This window comes from Cyprinus carpio, chromosome A20, assembly GCF_018340385.1.
Source record: "Cyprinus carpio isolate SPL01 chromosome A20, ASM1834038v1, whole genome shotgun sequence".
NCBI lineage: Eukaryota > Metazoa > Chordata > Actinopteri > Cypriniformes > Cyprinidae > Cyprinus > Cyprinus carpio.
In genome coordinates, this window is record NC_056591.1 from 23,010,855 (window position 1) to 23,028,952 (window position 18,098).

An 18,098-nucleotide genomic window follows, 5' to 3' on the forward strand; every position below is an offset into this window, starting at 1 on the left:
TAATTAATGAATTAAAAAATTAAACATTAAAATAATTAATTTAAATACTTTCATTGTCATTATTAAAGTAATAGAAAGAATGATTAAAAATACATATTTTAAATGCAATATATTTGAATATATTTATCAGTTTCTTTTAATAAAATAATACAATTAAAATATATAATTCATAAATTATTTAAATACGATATTTGAATAGTCTATCAATTTGTTTTATTAATAACATCATTTTTAATGCAGTGAAATTTTAAAGTAGAAATACTGAAATTATCGTAACTGTAATTAACGTTTTAATGTAGAAATACTGAAATTGTTTAATTCATCCAGTATTAAATGCGGTTATGGCCCACGGCACGCCTCAAGGCATCTTGGACGACGTTGCGATGGTAAGTTTGCTCTTTCAGACAGTTTTTAAGTTGTATTTCCACGACTTCCCACTCTGAACTCTTTACCCTCGTCTCCTCAGGTGCTGGATGAAGAGGCCGAGGTCTTCATCGTTAAAATGTGGAGGTTATTGATTTACGAAACTGAAGCCAAGAAGATCGGCCTCGGGAAATGAACAAGCCCATGAACTTTGCTTTTTACTTCCCGCTTGGGCCGGACAGCTCATCTAGGTTTCAAAACAACTTGGGGAAACTCGACCTTTGGAGTTAATTCGTATTGAGCCGCTTGATTTCTCACGTCCCAGACGCCTCCGTAAGAGCAGCAGCGACGAGCGCCGAGGAAGAGGTTTGGTTTCTCAGGGCCTTCCTGTTGAATCCGTCTTCAGCGTAGCTACGTCTCGGCCGCTTAGCGCTCGTTTCTGTGAGGAAGCCATTGTAAATTGTTACTGTAATGATTGCCAATCTGGTTTGGGTTGTGATTTTAAAGTTTCTCTTCTTTTGGTCGCTCTCACCAACCGAACCAAAGCGTTTTCCCAGTTGTTTCACTAAAACTAAAGCAGTTGTGATTGGACCCCGGACAGGTTCAGAAGCTCTCGCCTCAACTGATTGACATCTAAGAATGGAGTGCTTTGTTGGTATTATCAGTGGAGTGTTTGATAAAGTGATTCCAATTTTTTTTTTTTTTTTTTTTAGTAAATCTTTGTGTGCGTTCTGGTCTGGTTCAGCTTTGGAAGCTGCACCTCAACATGATGTTTACGGGTTAACCGGCCAAATGCAACAGTAAACTTATTGAATATTACCTGTTGGTATACAAAGGGATTTTTTCCTCTTTGCAGGTTTCTTTTCAGGGTTATAAAGTGATTCAGTAGTCTACTTATTTAGGGAAGATTTTAGGGATGTAACGATTAACCACGAGCTGGTTGAAAATCGATTCAAATATGTGACGATTCAAATCGGTTGAGATGCTAAACAAATCGCAATTCATTTAGGTGTGGGAGTTTATATGAATGTATGTCTGACGGGAAGTTACAGTCTTTAGAAGAGTTTAAATTGTATTTTTTCTTTTGTATAATGCATATTAAAGTTCAAAAGTGCAGCACTGCTTTGTTTACAGCGGTAACCAAGGAAACGCTTTAAGCGCCACCTGCTGCAGTGTTCATAAGTGCTTTGTTTACAGCGGTAACCAAGGAAACGCTTTAAGCGCCACTTGCTGCAGTGTTCCTAAGTGCTTCGTTTACAGCAGTAACCAAGGAAACGCTTTAAGCGCCACCTGCTGGCAGAGAGTGAATCTGTGTCTCATTCAGCTCGTCTGCTCTTTATGTTTCATTCAGATATTTTTATGTATAGTTTCACAAAACTGGTCAAATCATATTGTTTTTGCTTCAAATTTCAAAATTATTACATTCTAATTTAAATTAAAATCTGCTCATGTTGCATGTATGCAGCATCTACGTTTGGATCATGATAAAAATGCAGTGGTTGCCCCTAATTTTAAATGTAAAAGAGCACAGACAATGCCTTATTTTTAATTTTTTTATGAAGAGATTTATTTTATTTTTATTAATTTGATTTGGGGCTTGTTTTAAAATTTCAATTGTTTTGTTCTTTACATTTACATTATATTTAAATTTTATTTAACAGACGCTTTTATGCAAAAAGACTTACAAATGAGGACAACAGAAGCAATCAGAACCAACAAAGAGCAATAATATGCAAGTGCTATATTAGTATATTATTATAGTGTTATATTTCAATTTCACAAAGAAACATGCAGCATTTTGTCCAAGCAATAATAAAAGGACACATTTAATTTATAATTTATCTTAAAATATAATTTATCTCATTTTGTTTAAAAAATAAAACCGTGAATTGAATCAGGAATCAAATCTTGAGTTGAGTGAATCGTTACATCCCTAGAAGAGTTGCATTTTACACAAGTGATTCTTCATTTATACGGTGTTTTTGCATTTACATTTTCATAGAAAAAAATTACTTGTTTCGACTAAGAACGCTCATTACTTTTTTTTTTTTTTTTTTTTTAGGTTTTAAGTTCAAGTTAAAATGAAAATTAAAAAAGTTGCCTTGCACTAGCTTTAAATGTAAGTTTTTATAATAAATATATATAAAGATTTGATTTTATTTTTCAGATTTAATTCCAAGTAAAAAAAAAAAAAAGTTTTGGTCTTAGTAAATTATAATAAACATAAGCACAGGAAAATCAGTAAAATGAGTGTTAAAGTGAACATTATTAAATATGATGAATTATGAATTTAACTTTTTATAATGTTTTTGCCTGTGAATGAATTATAATTACAGTAAATACTGAGTAACAGTTAGGGCAGTCAAGCAATTAATATGAATCAAAATATTAACTTTAGATGCTGATTAAAGTGAATGAATCACAAATATTTGCTGGGAATTTTTTCTCCCCTCCTCAACCAAACCTTGATTTTGTCTAAAAACATTTTAAGTAATTTTGCATGCTTAAATCAAATATTTTTTTTTTTTTAGGTTAGTTTAAAAAATGCTGAAATGTCACTTAGATACTGTATTTGAAAACTTTTAAAATATATAAACTATATATATATATATTTTTTTAATTATTGGATTTTTTTTTTTTACATTCACTCTATGTTTTTGACTAGAGATTTTGAATAAAATGTTCACTCAGTCCATACTTTTAAGTACTATGAAACAGTAGCTTTGCAGAATGTCAGTAGGTAAATACAGATGCAAAAGAATACAAAACTTTCAACAACTTTCCAGATTTTTACTGAGATCGAAGCAGAGCGAGAAACAGGTTTTTCTTCAGAGAACACCAGTCTTCCCTCTGCATTGGTGAATCAGCTTAAATGTTATTATTCATCATAGCTGTGAAGGGTTAAAAGGCCACCGGTTCAGAAAATCAGCTTTATGATGTTTGTGTAAAAGTGAATTTGCTGCAGCATCAGTTCATCTGAACGGGTGTCTGTGCTGAAGCACTTGTTGGTCTATTCGTCTGTTTTGGCCTCCATCTCCTCCGCGTCGTCATCGCCGTCCACCTCTGCGTTTTCTCGCTCTAGACGCTCCAGCTGCCGCTGCAGTTCTGTCTCATCTGTGTCCGTCACCACCTTGGGCTGAAGACAAACATCCATGCATGAGAATGCAATCAGAGCAAATACTTTAATAAAATATTGCATTGGATTTTTGTGCTTTTTCTACTCGCTATAGTACTGCAATTTAAAAAAAAAAAGAAGGAAAATATATAGTTTAAGAAAGCATTGCTTCATAGGGTGTTCAATGGATCTGAAAAAAAAAAAAAAAAAAAATATATATATATATATATAGTTTTTTTCTACTCGCTATAGTATTGTACTATGTATTAGTTTATTTTAATCCCATTTTTAAATCGTTTATTTTAATAAATCAATATTAATTTAATCAATTAATTTTCGATGCATCTGCAGATATTTTGCATTGTATTTTTTTAATTAATTTTTTTCTACTCACTATAGAACTGTACTATGTACTACTTTATTTTAAGCCATTTTTTAAATTATTTTAATGCATTTTTATTTTATTATTTTTAACCAATTTTTATTTTAATATATCTTATTCATATGTAATTATTATTTTAGGTATTTATTTTTATTTAGTTTATATCATATCATAATCATATTTTCTTTTCATTTATTCATTCATTTTTTACACTATTTTCTTTCAATTTGGTCTCCAGATGGTTTGAAAACCCTCAACCTACTGTATTCTGTATATTGTAAATAATATAAAGTAATAGCAAATACTTTTAGACACTGTGCATATATATTGCATTATATTTTTGGTTTCTTTTTAAAGTTTTTTAAAGAGGTCTAAACTCAAAATTTAGTGCATTTCTGAAGCTCTGAGGTGTCTGACCTCCATCTGGACATTGAAGACTCCTCGTTTCTCCTCGATGCGCTCCTTGATGGCGGTCATGGCCTGGTGGAGACTGACAGACCCTCGGTGCGCTCCAGTGTGGTTGTTGGTCATACGTTATCGGGGCGTGCATCAGTGGTTGTGGTCATGACGTATCGTGGCGGTGCTATCAGGTTTGTATGAAAGTGAACCTGGCAGAGCAGAATATACAGGAAGCTGAACGCACCTTGATTGGCATGGCCTCTGTGGAGCACGTATAAGCCCCCGCCCTCTAGAGCGTCTTTGACAGCATCAATGCCTTCATATCCATAACACGCCACCTCAATGTCTGTCGACGCGATAACATCAACATCATGCTAAACATACATGAACGCATATATGGCACTTATAAAAGGGAGAACAAAATATATATATTTTTACTTTTTACTATATATTTTAATCAAATGTTTTTGTTTATTTTAATCTATTTTTATTTTTAAGAAATTTTATTATGACTTTAATTCAATTATTATTTATTTTAATCTGCTTTTATGTATTTTAAATTTTTTCTTCTTTGAAACTTAAAAATACATTAAAAAGGAAAGCAATTCATAAAAAGCTTTGCTTCACTGAGTATCCAATGGATCTGAGAGTATTTGTTTAGTTGAGTATTTTTTGTTTTTTATTTTTGCTTTTTTTATTTAAGATTTTTTGTTTTTTATTTTTGTTTTTGTTTAAAAAAATATTTTTATTTTGGAAATTTTTGTGTTAATTTAAAATAACTGTTTTCTATTTATTATTATCAGTGATGAAAACAGATATTTTTGTGGATACTTTTTTTTCATGATTCTTTGATGAAAAGAAAGTTCAAAAGAACAGCATTTATTTGAAAATTTATTTGAAATAGAACGCTTTTGTAACATACTGTCTTTATAGTCAGTTTTGGTGAATAAAAGTATTGATTTCTTTCAAAGGAAAAAAATCTTAATTGACGTTTGACAACGTAACGTATATATATGATTTTTTTTTTTCTTTTTCTCAAAATTCACTGAAGCCTCCAGACTTCTTTGCATTTGAAAAAATCAGCACATAAAATGCACTTGGTGGGGATATATTTGAACAAGATGAATAAAAAAATCAATAAATAGTACTGGAAGTAACAGTGTTTTAACCAGTCAAGTTAATATATTTCATCTTAATTTAAAATTGGTTAATTTAAATGTTAAGTGTAACAGTGTCGAGTCATGGTATATGATTTTCGTTTTCCATTTTTTCTTTTGACGAAAACAATAAAAATAATAGAATAATAGGATGTGTATAACTATTAACTAGTGCTGATACAAACGATTTAATTGCCGATTAATTACATCAAGTTTTCATTCAAATATAAATTAATATATAAATATAATATTTATATATAGACAACAAAACATTATCTTCAAATATACACATTGCATCCGTGCTGCGTATATATATATTATAGTAATATATATATATATATATTATATATATATATATTATATATATATATATATATACGACTATAATCACATAATAATATACAAAGTCCACACATATATATTATGTAATCAAAAACTTTTATTTGGCGAGGTGGTTGCTGAGGATTGTTTGACATCAACAAATAATAATCATAAACTATTATTAATAATAAATAATTACTATATCAGGCATAGCTATGACTATGCATAGATTGTAATAATTACAACATTTAAAAACAAAATAAACTATGCTACGTAAAAAAAATCCCCCCAAAAAATAAAAGTTCAAATACTTAGAATGATGCTCACACTCAACGTTTCTAATGAATGAATAGCCGCTCTGATTTTGAAGCCGCCCCTGTGGAGTTGAATGGCCGTCTGCCTTGCCATGTTGTCGATGCAGCCACCAGTTCCTCTCCTACGTCTGTCAGACACCAAACCGCTCAAAGGATGGACTGGTGAGTCACGATAGATCGCTGCGCAAATAAAACAAGACAGAAAATCAGCAAAACATTTCATGTTCAGTTTCTGCAAGCAGTCTTCCTCCGTGAACACTCACGACCTCACGGACATGACTTGAAAGACGTCGTAAAAGGTTAGGCCCCTGCCTATCCAGGTTGTGCTTGGTATATTCTCGTCATCAACACCCAAGCGAAACGTTAGCTGGAACAGAACACCTAAAGAGGTCTGCTCGTCATTACATGTGAAATCCAACACTTCGCTCAGCACCCATGCCGTAAAATACTTACACCTGCAGCACATTACTGAAGCAAAACATCTTCCAAAACACACACACACACAAAAAAACAACAACAGAAATTAAATTCTTCTTCCAATTTCTAAACTAAATCATACTCACGGTTTTAGATTTGCGGTGAAGTTATCCTCAAAATTGATGTTCTTCAGCTCATTTCGAGAGACACTCTTCTCTTGGACAAAATCTATGTATCCTACCTGCAGACGAAAAACAACTCGAAAACGCGTCAAATTGTAAAAACCTGCAGGGGTCTTCCCTGTTGGAAATTAATGGGAGTCTGCGACAAAAATGCCACACACAATACCAAGGAGAAGAAAAGACGGCACAAAAACACTGCCCCATGCCACCCCTCCCCCCCCCCCCATCACATTGGCTCATGTCACGGATTTTACAAAGTGCCAGATAATGAAAGATGCAATAGAAAAACTGTCAATTTGGCAAGATTCCATCTTAGCATATGCGGCATGTTGACAATTACGTTCACTCATTTGAGTAACAACCACTCCACACGCGTTTCTGTTGAGCTTATAAAGCGATGACAAAAATGGCCCAATCAGAGGCGTGCCGGGTTATGCCGGTTAGAGCTCATCGTATGACAAGCGGTTTAGTCTGCCGCCGATTTAGTTTAGTCAATAGAACATCTCGCTGAAACAAGAACATGTCGTCTGTGTTTGCACCAAAAAACGTGTTGCATACATATGTTTATTCTATTAATCAACATTACTGCATACATATTACACTATCAGAGAGCAATAAGTGAAAATAATGATTTTTATCATAATATTGTAAGAACCCTCGCTGAGTGTCCTGGCACTTTTAATAAGGCACGATTTTCTGCTAACCTGTCTTTAACAGTGTGATTTGTTGTTAATATCGAGGTATTCTGAGTGACGCACGTAAGAAGGAACCAGAAAGAACGCACACACTCACCCTTACTCTTTGTCCACCTATGGTATGAGGACACCCACCACGCACTCGGATTGCGTCGAGCCCGGATGCAGTTTTAGTGATCGGAGAGCGAAAATCGTCGTACCTGCCGGGCCGACAGTTTCGATAAGAATGGATCATGCCCTCGATGTTGTTCGCTACTCCAGCATGAAATGACATACGCAACCCATCTCAGCGAATGGAATTGCGCACGTACACCATCACCACCGTCCTCCAACTCGGGAAGAATGAAGCTTAGGGTGCCTGAGAAACCATACAGCCTAAGGCCCCAGGGCATCACTGCATCAACACAAGAAATGTAGTGTGCATCTTATTTTAGGTGGCTTGACTTTTGTGGATTTTAATTCATTTAATTTCAAATTAATTTTCTAATTAATATTTTTTGCGAGTTTTGAAAGTGTGTATTCTTTGCTCAAAACAAATTGCAAATATATAGATATATATAATAGATTTTTTTGTATGTGACTTTGATTGAGCCTAGCCGCTTAAAAATATAGCAATGACGGGAGCCATATCAAAAACAATGCAGGCACCAGGAAGACTATACGGCATGCAGTTCTCATCTGATCAGATCTGACGCTCTGCCCCCATTTGTTTCATTTCATTTAGTCCAATAAAACTATATCAGGTCAATTGAGTTTTTTAGACATGGCACAGCAAAGCCAAAATATAATCCATTCTGAAGTGAGGGACCCCCACATTCTTAAATTAAAAAGCCAGCTCTGCTATATCTGCAGTCACTTATGTAAAAAATAACAATTTATACTGTAAAAAAAAAATAAACAATTTTCCTTCTAATTATAATTATTGAGTTTGGAACATAATTTTAGTTTGTATTAAGTTAATTACGATGTTTGATCTTCCGAATCATTACTATGACTATCAGACGTTCATTATAATAACCAACAATGTTGTATAAGTATACTTAACTCAATAAAATTAAATATCAAAACCATTTAAAAAATAAAAAAGAAATAAAAACACATTTTCATGAGATCACGGACTAACATTAATCCATTTTAATTTAGTTAATCGTTGATATGATAAATTACTAAACATTTTTAACTATAATGAAAACATAAAAACTGATTCAAACTATAATAAAAACTATAATAGCCATCACCAATTAATAGGAAATAACACTGCCCTCAACTATAGAGTACAGAGTACTAGCTGGACGCGGAGAGGTCGACTTAACTATCGTAAGTTCAAATGGTAGTGTATTTTATAGTTAGATAATGTACTCAATAAGCATCTGCGGACGAATTATTCATTTTTACCATTTGTTTATTTTAATCAGTTGTAGTATTTATTTATTTGTATCTTTTTTAATCCATCTATTATGTCTTTTAATCTCAATTTTATTTTGCTCAATTAGACTCTATTATTTATTACGCGTATACTATATAATTATTAGACTTCCCTTATATATGTATTAGCTTACATATTTATTTTTATCTTGTAATTATGTCTATTATTCTTATTATATAGTTTTATCCCCGCCTCCAGACCCCACCCCCCCAGCCCCCCCCCTTCGCTCTAAACTTGAATAACCCCCTATGGTGTAGTCAGTATTTCTGTGCTATCCATCTCATAGAACCCATAAAAAAAGTTGTATTTATTTTTTTTTAAATGTCATTACAGTTGCGTCTAGGCAGCTATTAAAATAAAAAATGCTAGGGGAAAGGCATTTTTTATTTTTTTGAAAAAACAATTTAGTTATTCTTATTCTATATAAGTTATTCAAATGTTTTTTTTTTTGTTTTGTTCTTTACTGAAAATGCATGTATTCTGCCCAAAAAAAAAAAACGATGAACTTAATTACTTTTGTCATTCACCAATCATGTTTTGTAGGCCCTATTTTTATCCAAAACTTTGCTACAAAGATGATGGATCAACTATGTTATAAATAGAATAGAATGCATTTGATAGAACTACCTGTCACTTTATGCGAATATCTAGCAAAGATATAGGCTATCTCCTCCTTCTGGAATATCGTGCATCTATAAATTGACCAGGCATCCTAACTTTGATATCCAATTATGTGTTCTTGGCGGCCAAATCATACATTGAAAAAAGAATAGAGCCACTGTAAGCTCAAAGTAGTAACACAATGGTAACATCAACTATCAACATTTTCATAAGAATATCTCATATTTAATAGGAGCTATATGATCTAAAAAGTTCTTGTTGTGTTTCCCCCCAAAACGCCTGATTAACAGATGCAGCATCGTGCTTCTGTGTGTCCTCTACAGAACACATGATGTGAACAATTACACCCTGTTTCAGTAACAAAATTTCATTTCTGTCAACACATATCAGAGCTCTATAGGTTAGAACGCCCCAAGGACCGAGAGAGGTGTTGTAATTGATACAAACATTTGAGATACTCTCAAAAACCCTGCAGTGTAGCTGCTGTGAACTATCTCTCCTCTAAGACCTCTCTCCAGTCTACTCTACTCTCTATCTATCGTTTCACAAAGCATACTTAATATATCGGTTTATTGAATCAGTGGAATGCTAGTACTGATCATGCAATCATCAGTGAACGAAACAGCGACGACTACGCGGCCACCAGTTGCCCCTGTTACATTCAAACCCTCATTTCATCTCAAACACGAGCTCCACATGAGCCCAAAGAGCACAGAAGAGCAGGTAACTCATTCCCAATCCTAGGACGCCTTGTGTCAACTAGTACGGCTCACTTTAGACCCTTTAAAAACTGCCTCATGCAAACTGTAGTTTTTCTGCAGAAGCGTTAGTCGCCACCCCTACCCATTGAACCTTCGATCTCGCTTATACGAGAAGAGAACGATCTTTACTTCCTAAGCAAGCGGACTACCGGGCAACGCAAGCCCCGCGATAGTGTTGTTGCGTCACCAGCCCTGCGCAGCCAGCCAAACACACTCCGAAATAAAAATGCTCACGATATGCCATCAGGTGTCGTCAGAAGGAGCATTTCACAACTTCAGTTTAATCACGCGATTATAATGCACCATCAAAAATAGAAGGTTTTGGTTTTAAATAATATATATGTGTGTACCATTGTGGTTTATTTATGATGTGTATATAAATACAAACTACATACAGTATATACTTGCCACTAAATAGTTATCTAGCATATAACATATTAGTATGTATTAGATTTAATAGTTTATATAAATAATATTATATTATAGACACACTGACATTTTTTTCTTAGATATATATTATATATATATATATATAATAGCATGTGTGTGTATTTACTATAGACATAATAAATATACACACGTACACACACATATATTATCTACACAGAATGATGAAGAACGCTTATTTTCGGATCGTGCCTTGTGAATTAATCGCGAATAATCATTTGACAGCGCTAATAGAAACAGATTCTTTAAATTTACGGTTGTTGTTTTCTCCAGGCTGTTCTGATGTTGTTGTAGATATATTCATAGTGTTTGTTACAAATGTACCTTTTATAACATATCAGTTGAAGATACTGAATATTTATATTTCTATAGCCTTTTTCTATTTCACTTTGGGTTGACTTTAAAATAGACATAACAAAAAAAATTAAAAAAATGAAACAAAGCCCTTCATTTTACTTTGTTTTCAAAACCCATATTTTTCTGAAAAGCAAAATGACATTATTAATCTGTTAAAATAGACATAACAAAAATATTTTTACATTCAGCAAGGTAAAAATCTTTTTTTTAAATGAAAGCCCATACATTATATTACCTTTTGCCTCAACGACTGATATTTTAAGAACTATATGTTTGAAACCCGTTTCTAATATGAGATCACAAAATAAAAAGCTTATAAAAATTAAATTCTAAAGCTTTTCAAATTTAAGTAAAATATATAAAGATAATATATATATATATATATATATATATATATATTATGATTATAATTTATATAGATATATATATATATAGATATATATATATGTTTATCTTCGTTTTATTTTTTGTTGTTTTTCTTTCTTTATTGTTTTTATTCTTTTACATTCTTTAATCTGTACACCATTTATTAATTTTTTTATTGTTTTTTTTTGTATTTTTATGTTTTTTATGAATGTGATGGAACTAAAATAATAATAATAATAATAATAATAAAAAATTGTACACCATTTCTTAATATTTGCCTTGTACTTTGCATTATTTTGAAACGTGTATGGAGGTATATCATGATATACAGTCAGCTGATCAAATCTTACGTCTCGTATCCAGTCATCTTTTCGATTTTTTTTTATCCATTTGTTCATGTGATTTTATTAATATCATTTTTTAATCATTTTTTTGTGATATTATTGTGATATTTTTATATTTTTTAAATTATTAAGTTAACATGTTTAAATAAAGAAGAAAGATGTCCGGAAAAGATCGGATCGACGTGTTTCCGTCAAGAATGTGAGTATTACTCTCAAAAAGACAAATCAGATTCAGTGTGTTTAATCATTCACGAAAACAACAGAGTGACAGCATCTGATTGTTTAAGTAAGGTGTGTATTATGGTTTGTAAAGAGATACGAACTCAGCTTCAGAAGATCATATTACACGCGTGCATCTTTAATATTTGTTTTTGATTTGTTGGTTTTTGTTATGTAGTTTTAAATATTTTTAAGTTTTTTTTTTTGTTGCTTTGTTTACATATGAGATCATATTTGTCCGATATACTATAATGCAGATGACTTATGTCTGTAGAGAAGTAAAGGTTATAAACCTCTATGATCGTCGACAATATTTTAATATTAGTGTGTTAAATCTAATGAAACTAATCATCGTGCTGTAATTACAGAAGCGGAAATGATAGTATTCCCGTATGTTTGACACATTGTCTAAATAACTGAGAGAAAGATAGCAACAATGCAAAGGGTAGGGTAGATAAACCTATAATAATGTTCAATAATGTGAGGTTAGTAAATAAAATAAAGCAAATCAAATTCAGATGTTCTGTTGTCAAAAAGACAAATCAGATTCAGTGTGTTTAATCATTCACGAAAACAACAGAGTGACAGCATCTGATACATGCATATTTGATCAGTTTATGGTTTTTTGATCAGTTTATGGTTTGTATAGTATTAGATAAAAGAACTAAGATCAACTATTGCATGTTTGATTTTTTTATATTTTTTTTGTGTTTTTTTTGTGATTTAGTTACACACATTTTAAATATACGATGTATTTTATTTTTTATTTTTGCAATGCAGATTAATTCTGTTTGTGGATTATTTATTTTATTAGTGTATTTGATTTTTAAATTTTTTTGATTTTGTGTAAATCTTGTGAAACTAAATCGTGCTGTAATTCAGAAGAGGAAGTGATATTATTCACTGTCACGTGAGCCTTTCTATAACTGAGAGATACTGAACAAAAATGCATAGTGTAGATATAACCTATAATAATGCAATATATACGATAAATAAAATAAAATGTAAAAAATATATGCATTTAATAATCGTTTGCAAATTGCATAAAAATGCCATACTTTTCTCTTAAAATGTATGTCATGTATTTATAACCTATAATAATGCATTTTGTGAGGCAGATGGGCCCTCAAGACGGATTATGTAAAGCCTTTGATGCGGACATCTAAAGGAGCCTCAAACAGGTCGCTGGAGTTATAATAGAATATAATCAAAAGTGATTATTCACTAATTCATTCAAAAGTGAAACTTGTATATTATTTCATTCTTACACACAGGGGATTGGCCTTAGTTGTCAGTTCTCAATCATCAAAATTAAAAGAAATCAACATTTGAAATAATCAGTCTGTGTGTAATGATGGATATAATATACAAGTTTCACTTTTTGAATGGAATTAGTGAAATAAATCAACATTTTGATGATATTCTAATTATATGACCAGCACCTGTATGGTGTGTTTTTTGTCAATTAGTGTTTTTAATTTAATATTATAAAAAAAAAAAAATGTAAATGATGATGTGATTATTTGAATCTTTCAGACTAAGACGCTGATGGGAGAGGTGATGAGAGAAGCCGCCTTTTCATTAGCTGAGGCCAAATTTGCTGCTGGTGACTTCAGGTAGTTAAAAATACCAATAAAGCAATGCGTCACAGGACGAACCTGGCACCAGATCTCACCAGACGTGTTTTAATTCTGTCCCATCAGTACTACAGTCATTCAGAATGTGAACAAGGCCCAGGTGGTGGTGGTAGGAGAAAAAGGAGGACGTTGTTGGGTTTTTGTGGGTTAATGTCTTCTTCTTGTGTGATAAAACTGGCCGAGTTCTTCTTTATTCGATCAGCTTGTCATGAGCGCCCCCTGTGTTTGTTCCCAGGAGTTACTCTTCCGGTGTTTGAGCATTATCAGGAGGGAGGAGACAGTAAGGATCCTGTTCCGTTTATGTTCTAAAGGAATGGTTCACCCAGAAATCAACATTTGTTGAAGCTGTGCTCACCCTCAGGACATCCCAGATGAGTTTGTTTCTTCATCAGATTTGCAGAAATTGCATCACTTGCTCACTACAAGTGAATGGGTGCCGTCAGAATGAGAGTGATAAAAACATCACAATAATAATCCACAGCACTCCAGTCCATCAGTTAACATCTGGAGAAGACAAAAGCTGCGTGTTTGTAAGAAACAAATCCATCAAGGCAACTTAACTGTTGCTAATATTATGGATTATTATAGACTCGTATTTTGGCTGGAAGCAATGGTTTGATGTTAAAAGTGTCTTAATGATGGATTTGTTTCTTTTGGGTTCACAAGACATTAACTGATGGACTGGAGTGGTGTGGATTATTATTGTGATGTTTTTATCAGCTGTTTGGACTCTCATTCTGACGGCACCCATTCACTTGTAGTGAGCAAGTGATGCAATGCTACATTTCTCCAAATCTGATGAAGAAACAAACTCATCCTAATCTTGGATGGCCTGAGGGTGAGGGCATTTTCAGTAAAAGTTAAGTTTTGGCTGAACTGTTCCTCTATTAGCAAATACTTGTGATACTGGAGATCGTTTGAACACTTTCAGGTGTTTTTTCTTGTGTGTAGGTTATGAGCTCACTGGTTTGGCCAGAGGTGGAGAGCAGCTGTCTCGGCTGAAGAGGAACTGAGGATGCGGTAAAGCAGTCGAGCTTCTTGTTGGGCTCGGTGTAGGTGTGGGTGTATTTTTTATTTTTTCATATACTTTTTTTGCTTTTAATAAACATTTCTCAATGTCTAATGCGATTCATTCACATACAGACCTCTTTTGTGACGCTGGACGAGGCCATTAAGGTCACAAACCGCCGTGTGAACGCCATCGAGCACGGTGAGCTCTCACAGACACCTCGGAATGAGAACCAAACCTTCAGGCTTCTTGTAAAAAAGAAAATACTAGATAATGTGACGCTGGTGTGTTTTTCCTCTCAGTGATCATTCCCAGGATCGAGCGCACGCTCTCGTACATCATTACTGAGCTGGATGAACGAGAGCGAGAGGGTAATTCTAATTCTTGAGGTGTGTTGTTTTTGTTTTAGTTGAGACACTGTTATAGTTTTAAATTAGTTTGTTTTTATATTTTGTTTTCTTTTTAATTTTAATCAAAGTTTTGTTTTTGTTGTCTTTTATTTTTAGGATTTTTGTTTCTTTTGTAAATATATTTTTTTTATTTCAGTTTTGGTTAATATTTAAATGAAAGTGAGAAATGTTGCCATGGCAACTAGTTGAAAGAAAGTACATTTCAGTTAAGTTATTTGATTTTTTTTAATTTAACATTTATTTTATTTCAAGTAACTAAAATTCTTTATGCTTATGGTTTTAGTTAACTGTAATAATCTATATATGAAATTGGTTTATGTATCAAAATATCAATACTTATTAGAGGTCGGCTGATATTTGAGTTTGCTGATTCAATAATAATTTTTTTGTTTGATTGTTTTTAATAGATTGTTTGTTGTGATGATGTTGTTAATATTTTTTTTTTTTATTATTCTTTGTTGTTGATGATAAAATATCAAAATGTGCAGGGGGTCTTATTTTGAAAAGTACTTGTCTTATTACTTCCAGCCGCTCATTCAGAATAATATATGCAAACTATCTACAACAAATTATAATAAAAACACCATGAAATAAATTCATAATGTATCCTATTTTATTATTTTAATAATCAAATCAGCCCATATTGAGATTCTTGGTTTTCCCTCCCCAAATTTAAGACCTCTTAAAATTATTAATAATCATTATTACTTCTGTTACTATTTATTTAGATTTTTTTTATGACCTTAAATGTAATAAAACTTGAGTTTTTAAGGAACCTGATACAAAGAGTGCTTTTAGCAGTATTATATTAACATTATATAAATAAATATACCAAAAGAAGATATTCAGAATATTCACCAACCCTTCATCATCCTGCTTTCCCATCGCAGGCTCAAGAAGATCCAGGAGAAGAAGAAGCAGCTCCGTGAGAGGACGGAGAAGGAGAACGCCCTGCGTAAGGCTGTGCTGGGGCCGATCGCCGAGCCCGCGAACATGCTGAACGAAGAGGCCGACGAGGACCTGCTGTTCGAATGAGACCCCAGCATCTGTGCTGCACCCGCATCATATTTATTCTTTGTGCCTGGAAGGCCGAGCTTTACGTGAAAAGTGGAAGCTCTTGTTTTGTGTGTATGTTGGTGCCGTGGCACTTCTTTGTTTATAGTACATCAGACGGTGCGAAAATTTGATGGTAAATCTATTTAAAGTGGGAGGTTTTTTTTATTTTTTATTTATCAAAAGGAAAGAATGTAATGTAGTTTTAGTTTATTATGAATTTTAATTTATATTTGAATTGTGTTTTGATTAGTGTGTTTTAAAGTGTTAAACCAGTGCAACCTTCTCCGTTCGCTAGTGCGTGATAACTGAGAGTATTCTGTGGCGTACCGTACATCTCTTTGATTTTTAATAATAATTTCAGAACATATTATTGCAGATTTTTGCAGTTGCTGGTTCTCCACGTGCTGGTTATATGTGTAATTGTATGTCACTTCCTGTGAATTTAATTTCAATAAATGTTGTAAATGGTCATCTGTTGATTAGTCATTTGTAGATTAAATGCATGTTGACTTTAAACTTTTAAAATCAAACTTGATTTATAGCCAACGCTTTTGAAAGCTTGGGATAAAACAAATAAAAAGGTAATAGTGGCTTTTTAATATCACAATTCTGACATTTGCATATATTCTAGAATTGCAATATATAAACACAATTCTGAGAAGAAAGTTTATATATATATTATTCTGCGGCAGAAACAATAAACTCAGAATTGTGAGAAAAAAATAATTGTGAGATAAAAGGAATTACATTTCAAAAACTTTTATCCAGTAGCAGAAAGAGACTTCTATATGAGGTTTATGTTGTATTGTTTAGGTTGATATTATTTTAATTTATATTTTATTATTTTATTTTAATATATTTTTTAATTATATATAATTCACATATTTACCAAATTTCAGTGTAGAAATAAATGTTAAATCAAATGAACGTGCTTTAGTGGTTTTGCGGTTTTAGTGTTAAGACTTTTAATATTTTGCATTTATAACATTTTTTTACATGAAACTTTTTTTTTTTTTTTTTTTTTTAATGTTTTGGCTTTTTTGTTTTGGTATTGTACATATAATAGATCAAAAAGTTTTGTATTTAATTTGTAAAACGTTACCTTACTGATATAAGAACATGCAAACATATTTACAGCTCTATGAAACTGCTCACAAATATCCTCCATGTATCTACATTTAAAAAATAATTTACATTTTTTTTTTTAAACCTGTATTTTTTTTTTACAGGTATGGAAATGTTAGAGGTGAAATACTACAAACACAAAATACGGTAAAACAATATTGCAAAAATCTTCACAAAACTTATGGAAGTCCATGTTGCAGCAATTCGGGCCTGTTTGGAATCGAAAAATACTGTACTGCATACAGTGCACAATGTACAGCATACTATATTTATGTGAATACATCAATTTAAGTATGTTTTGAAAGAATAGTTCACCCCAAAATTAAAATTTGCTGAAAATGTACTCACCATCAGTCCATCCGAGATGAAATGTAGTATTGCATCACTTGCTCAGCAATGGATGCTCTGCAGTGAATGGGTGCCGTCAGAATGAGAGTCCAAACAGCTGATAAAAACATCACAATAATCCACAAGTAATCCACACCACTCCAGTCCATCAATTAACATCTGGAGAAGACAAAAACTGAAACAAATCCATCATTAAGCTATTTTAACCTTGAACTCTCACTCCAGTGAAAAAGTCCTATTGTCTCTCACATCAAAATCCACCAACATATTGGTTTAGAACTGCTTGGTTTTTGCTTGTAAACGGTGCTTGATCTTTGCAGATTTCTCTCCTGATTCAGACCAGATTACTTTTTAACTGGAAGAAGCAATATTATGGATAGAAGCAACAGTTTGAAGTTAAAAACGCAAAAACAGCTGTTTGGACTCTCATTGTGACGGCACCCATTCACTGCAGAGGATCCATTGCTGAGCAAGTGATGCATTGCTGCATTTCTCCAAATCTGAAACTCATCTACATCTTGGATGGCCTGAATGGGGAGAAAAATGTCAGAAAATCTTCATTTTGGGGTTAACTATTACTTTAGCAAGTAGACACACAAATAGGAAGCACACTGTGCACAATATTCA

The 18,098-nt window shown here is 32.6% G+C and overlaps 2 protein-coding genes, 1 long non-coding RNA gene and 1 other non-coding gene across 4 annotated transcripts in view; 3 read left to right on the top strand and 1 right to left on the bottom strand.

The window, feature by feature from the left end:
* The window catches only part of LOC109109847 (RNA-binding protein 25-like), a 20,889-nt gene extending 19,895 nt beyond the window's left edge, over positions 1 to 994 (top strand). The window contains exons 16-17 of the mRNA XM_042778346.1: positions 338 to 386; positions 467 to 994. Of these exons, the coding sequence (XP_042634280.1) occupies positions 338 to 386; positions 467 to 559 (142 nt within the window). The 3' untranslated portion in view covers positions 560 to 994. The remainder of the gene's footprint in view (positions 1 to 337; positions 387 to 466) is intronic.
* A 2,145-nt stretch (positions 995 to 3,139) lies between these two features.
* LOC122149029 lies at positions 3,140 to 4,390 on the bottom strand. Its single transcript, XR_006162799.1, has 2 exons — positions 4,278 to 4,390; positions 3,140 to 3,499 (listed from the first exon to the last, which is right to left on the bottom strand). It is a non-coding gene; the product is annotated as an uncharacterized LOC122149029 (long non-coding RNA).
* Positions 4,391 to 13,401: 9,011 nt separating this feature from the next.
* LOC109110403 lies at positions 13,402 to 13,626 on the top strand. Its single transcript, XR_006162800.1, has 2 exons — positions 13,402 to 13,502; positions 13,590 to 13,626. It is a non-coding gene; the product is annotated as an uncharacterized LOC109110403 (transcript).
* A 983-nt stretch (positions 13,627 to 14,609) lies between these two features.
* On the top strand, positions 14,610 to 16,132 carry LOC109071071 (V-type proton ATPase subunit D-like). Its single transcript, XM_042778181.1, has 3 exons — positions 14,610 to 14,733; positions 14,835 to 14,912; positions 15,830 to 16,132. Exons 1-3 carry the CDS (start codon positions 14,646 to 14,648, stop codon positions 15,940 to 15,942), a joined length of 279 nt encoding a protein of 92 aa, XP_042634115.1. The 5' UTR covers positions 14,610 to 14,645; the 3' UTR covers positions 15,943 to 16,132.
* Positions 16,133 to 18,098: the final 1,966 nt, after the last annotated feature.

Excerpts from the sequence above, each read along its gene's own strand:
- LOC109071071 (XM_042778181.1), top strand. The coding sequence starts at position 14,646 with ATGCGATTCATTCACATACAGACCTCTTTTGTGACGCTGGACGAGGCC. Across the intron at positions 14,734-14,834 it reads TGTGAACGCCATCGAGCACG|TGATCATTCCCAGGATCGAG; the intron begins GTGAGCTCTCAC and ends TTTTCCTCTCAG. Across the intron at positions 14,913-15,829 it reads AGAGCGAGAGGGTAATTCTA|CAGGCTCAAGAAGATCCAGG; the intron begins ATTCTTGAGGTG and ends GCTTTCCCATCG.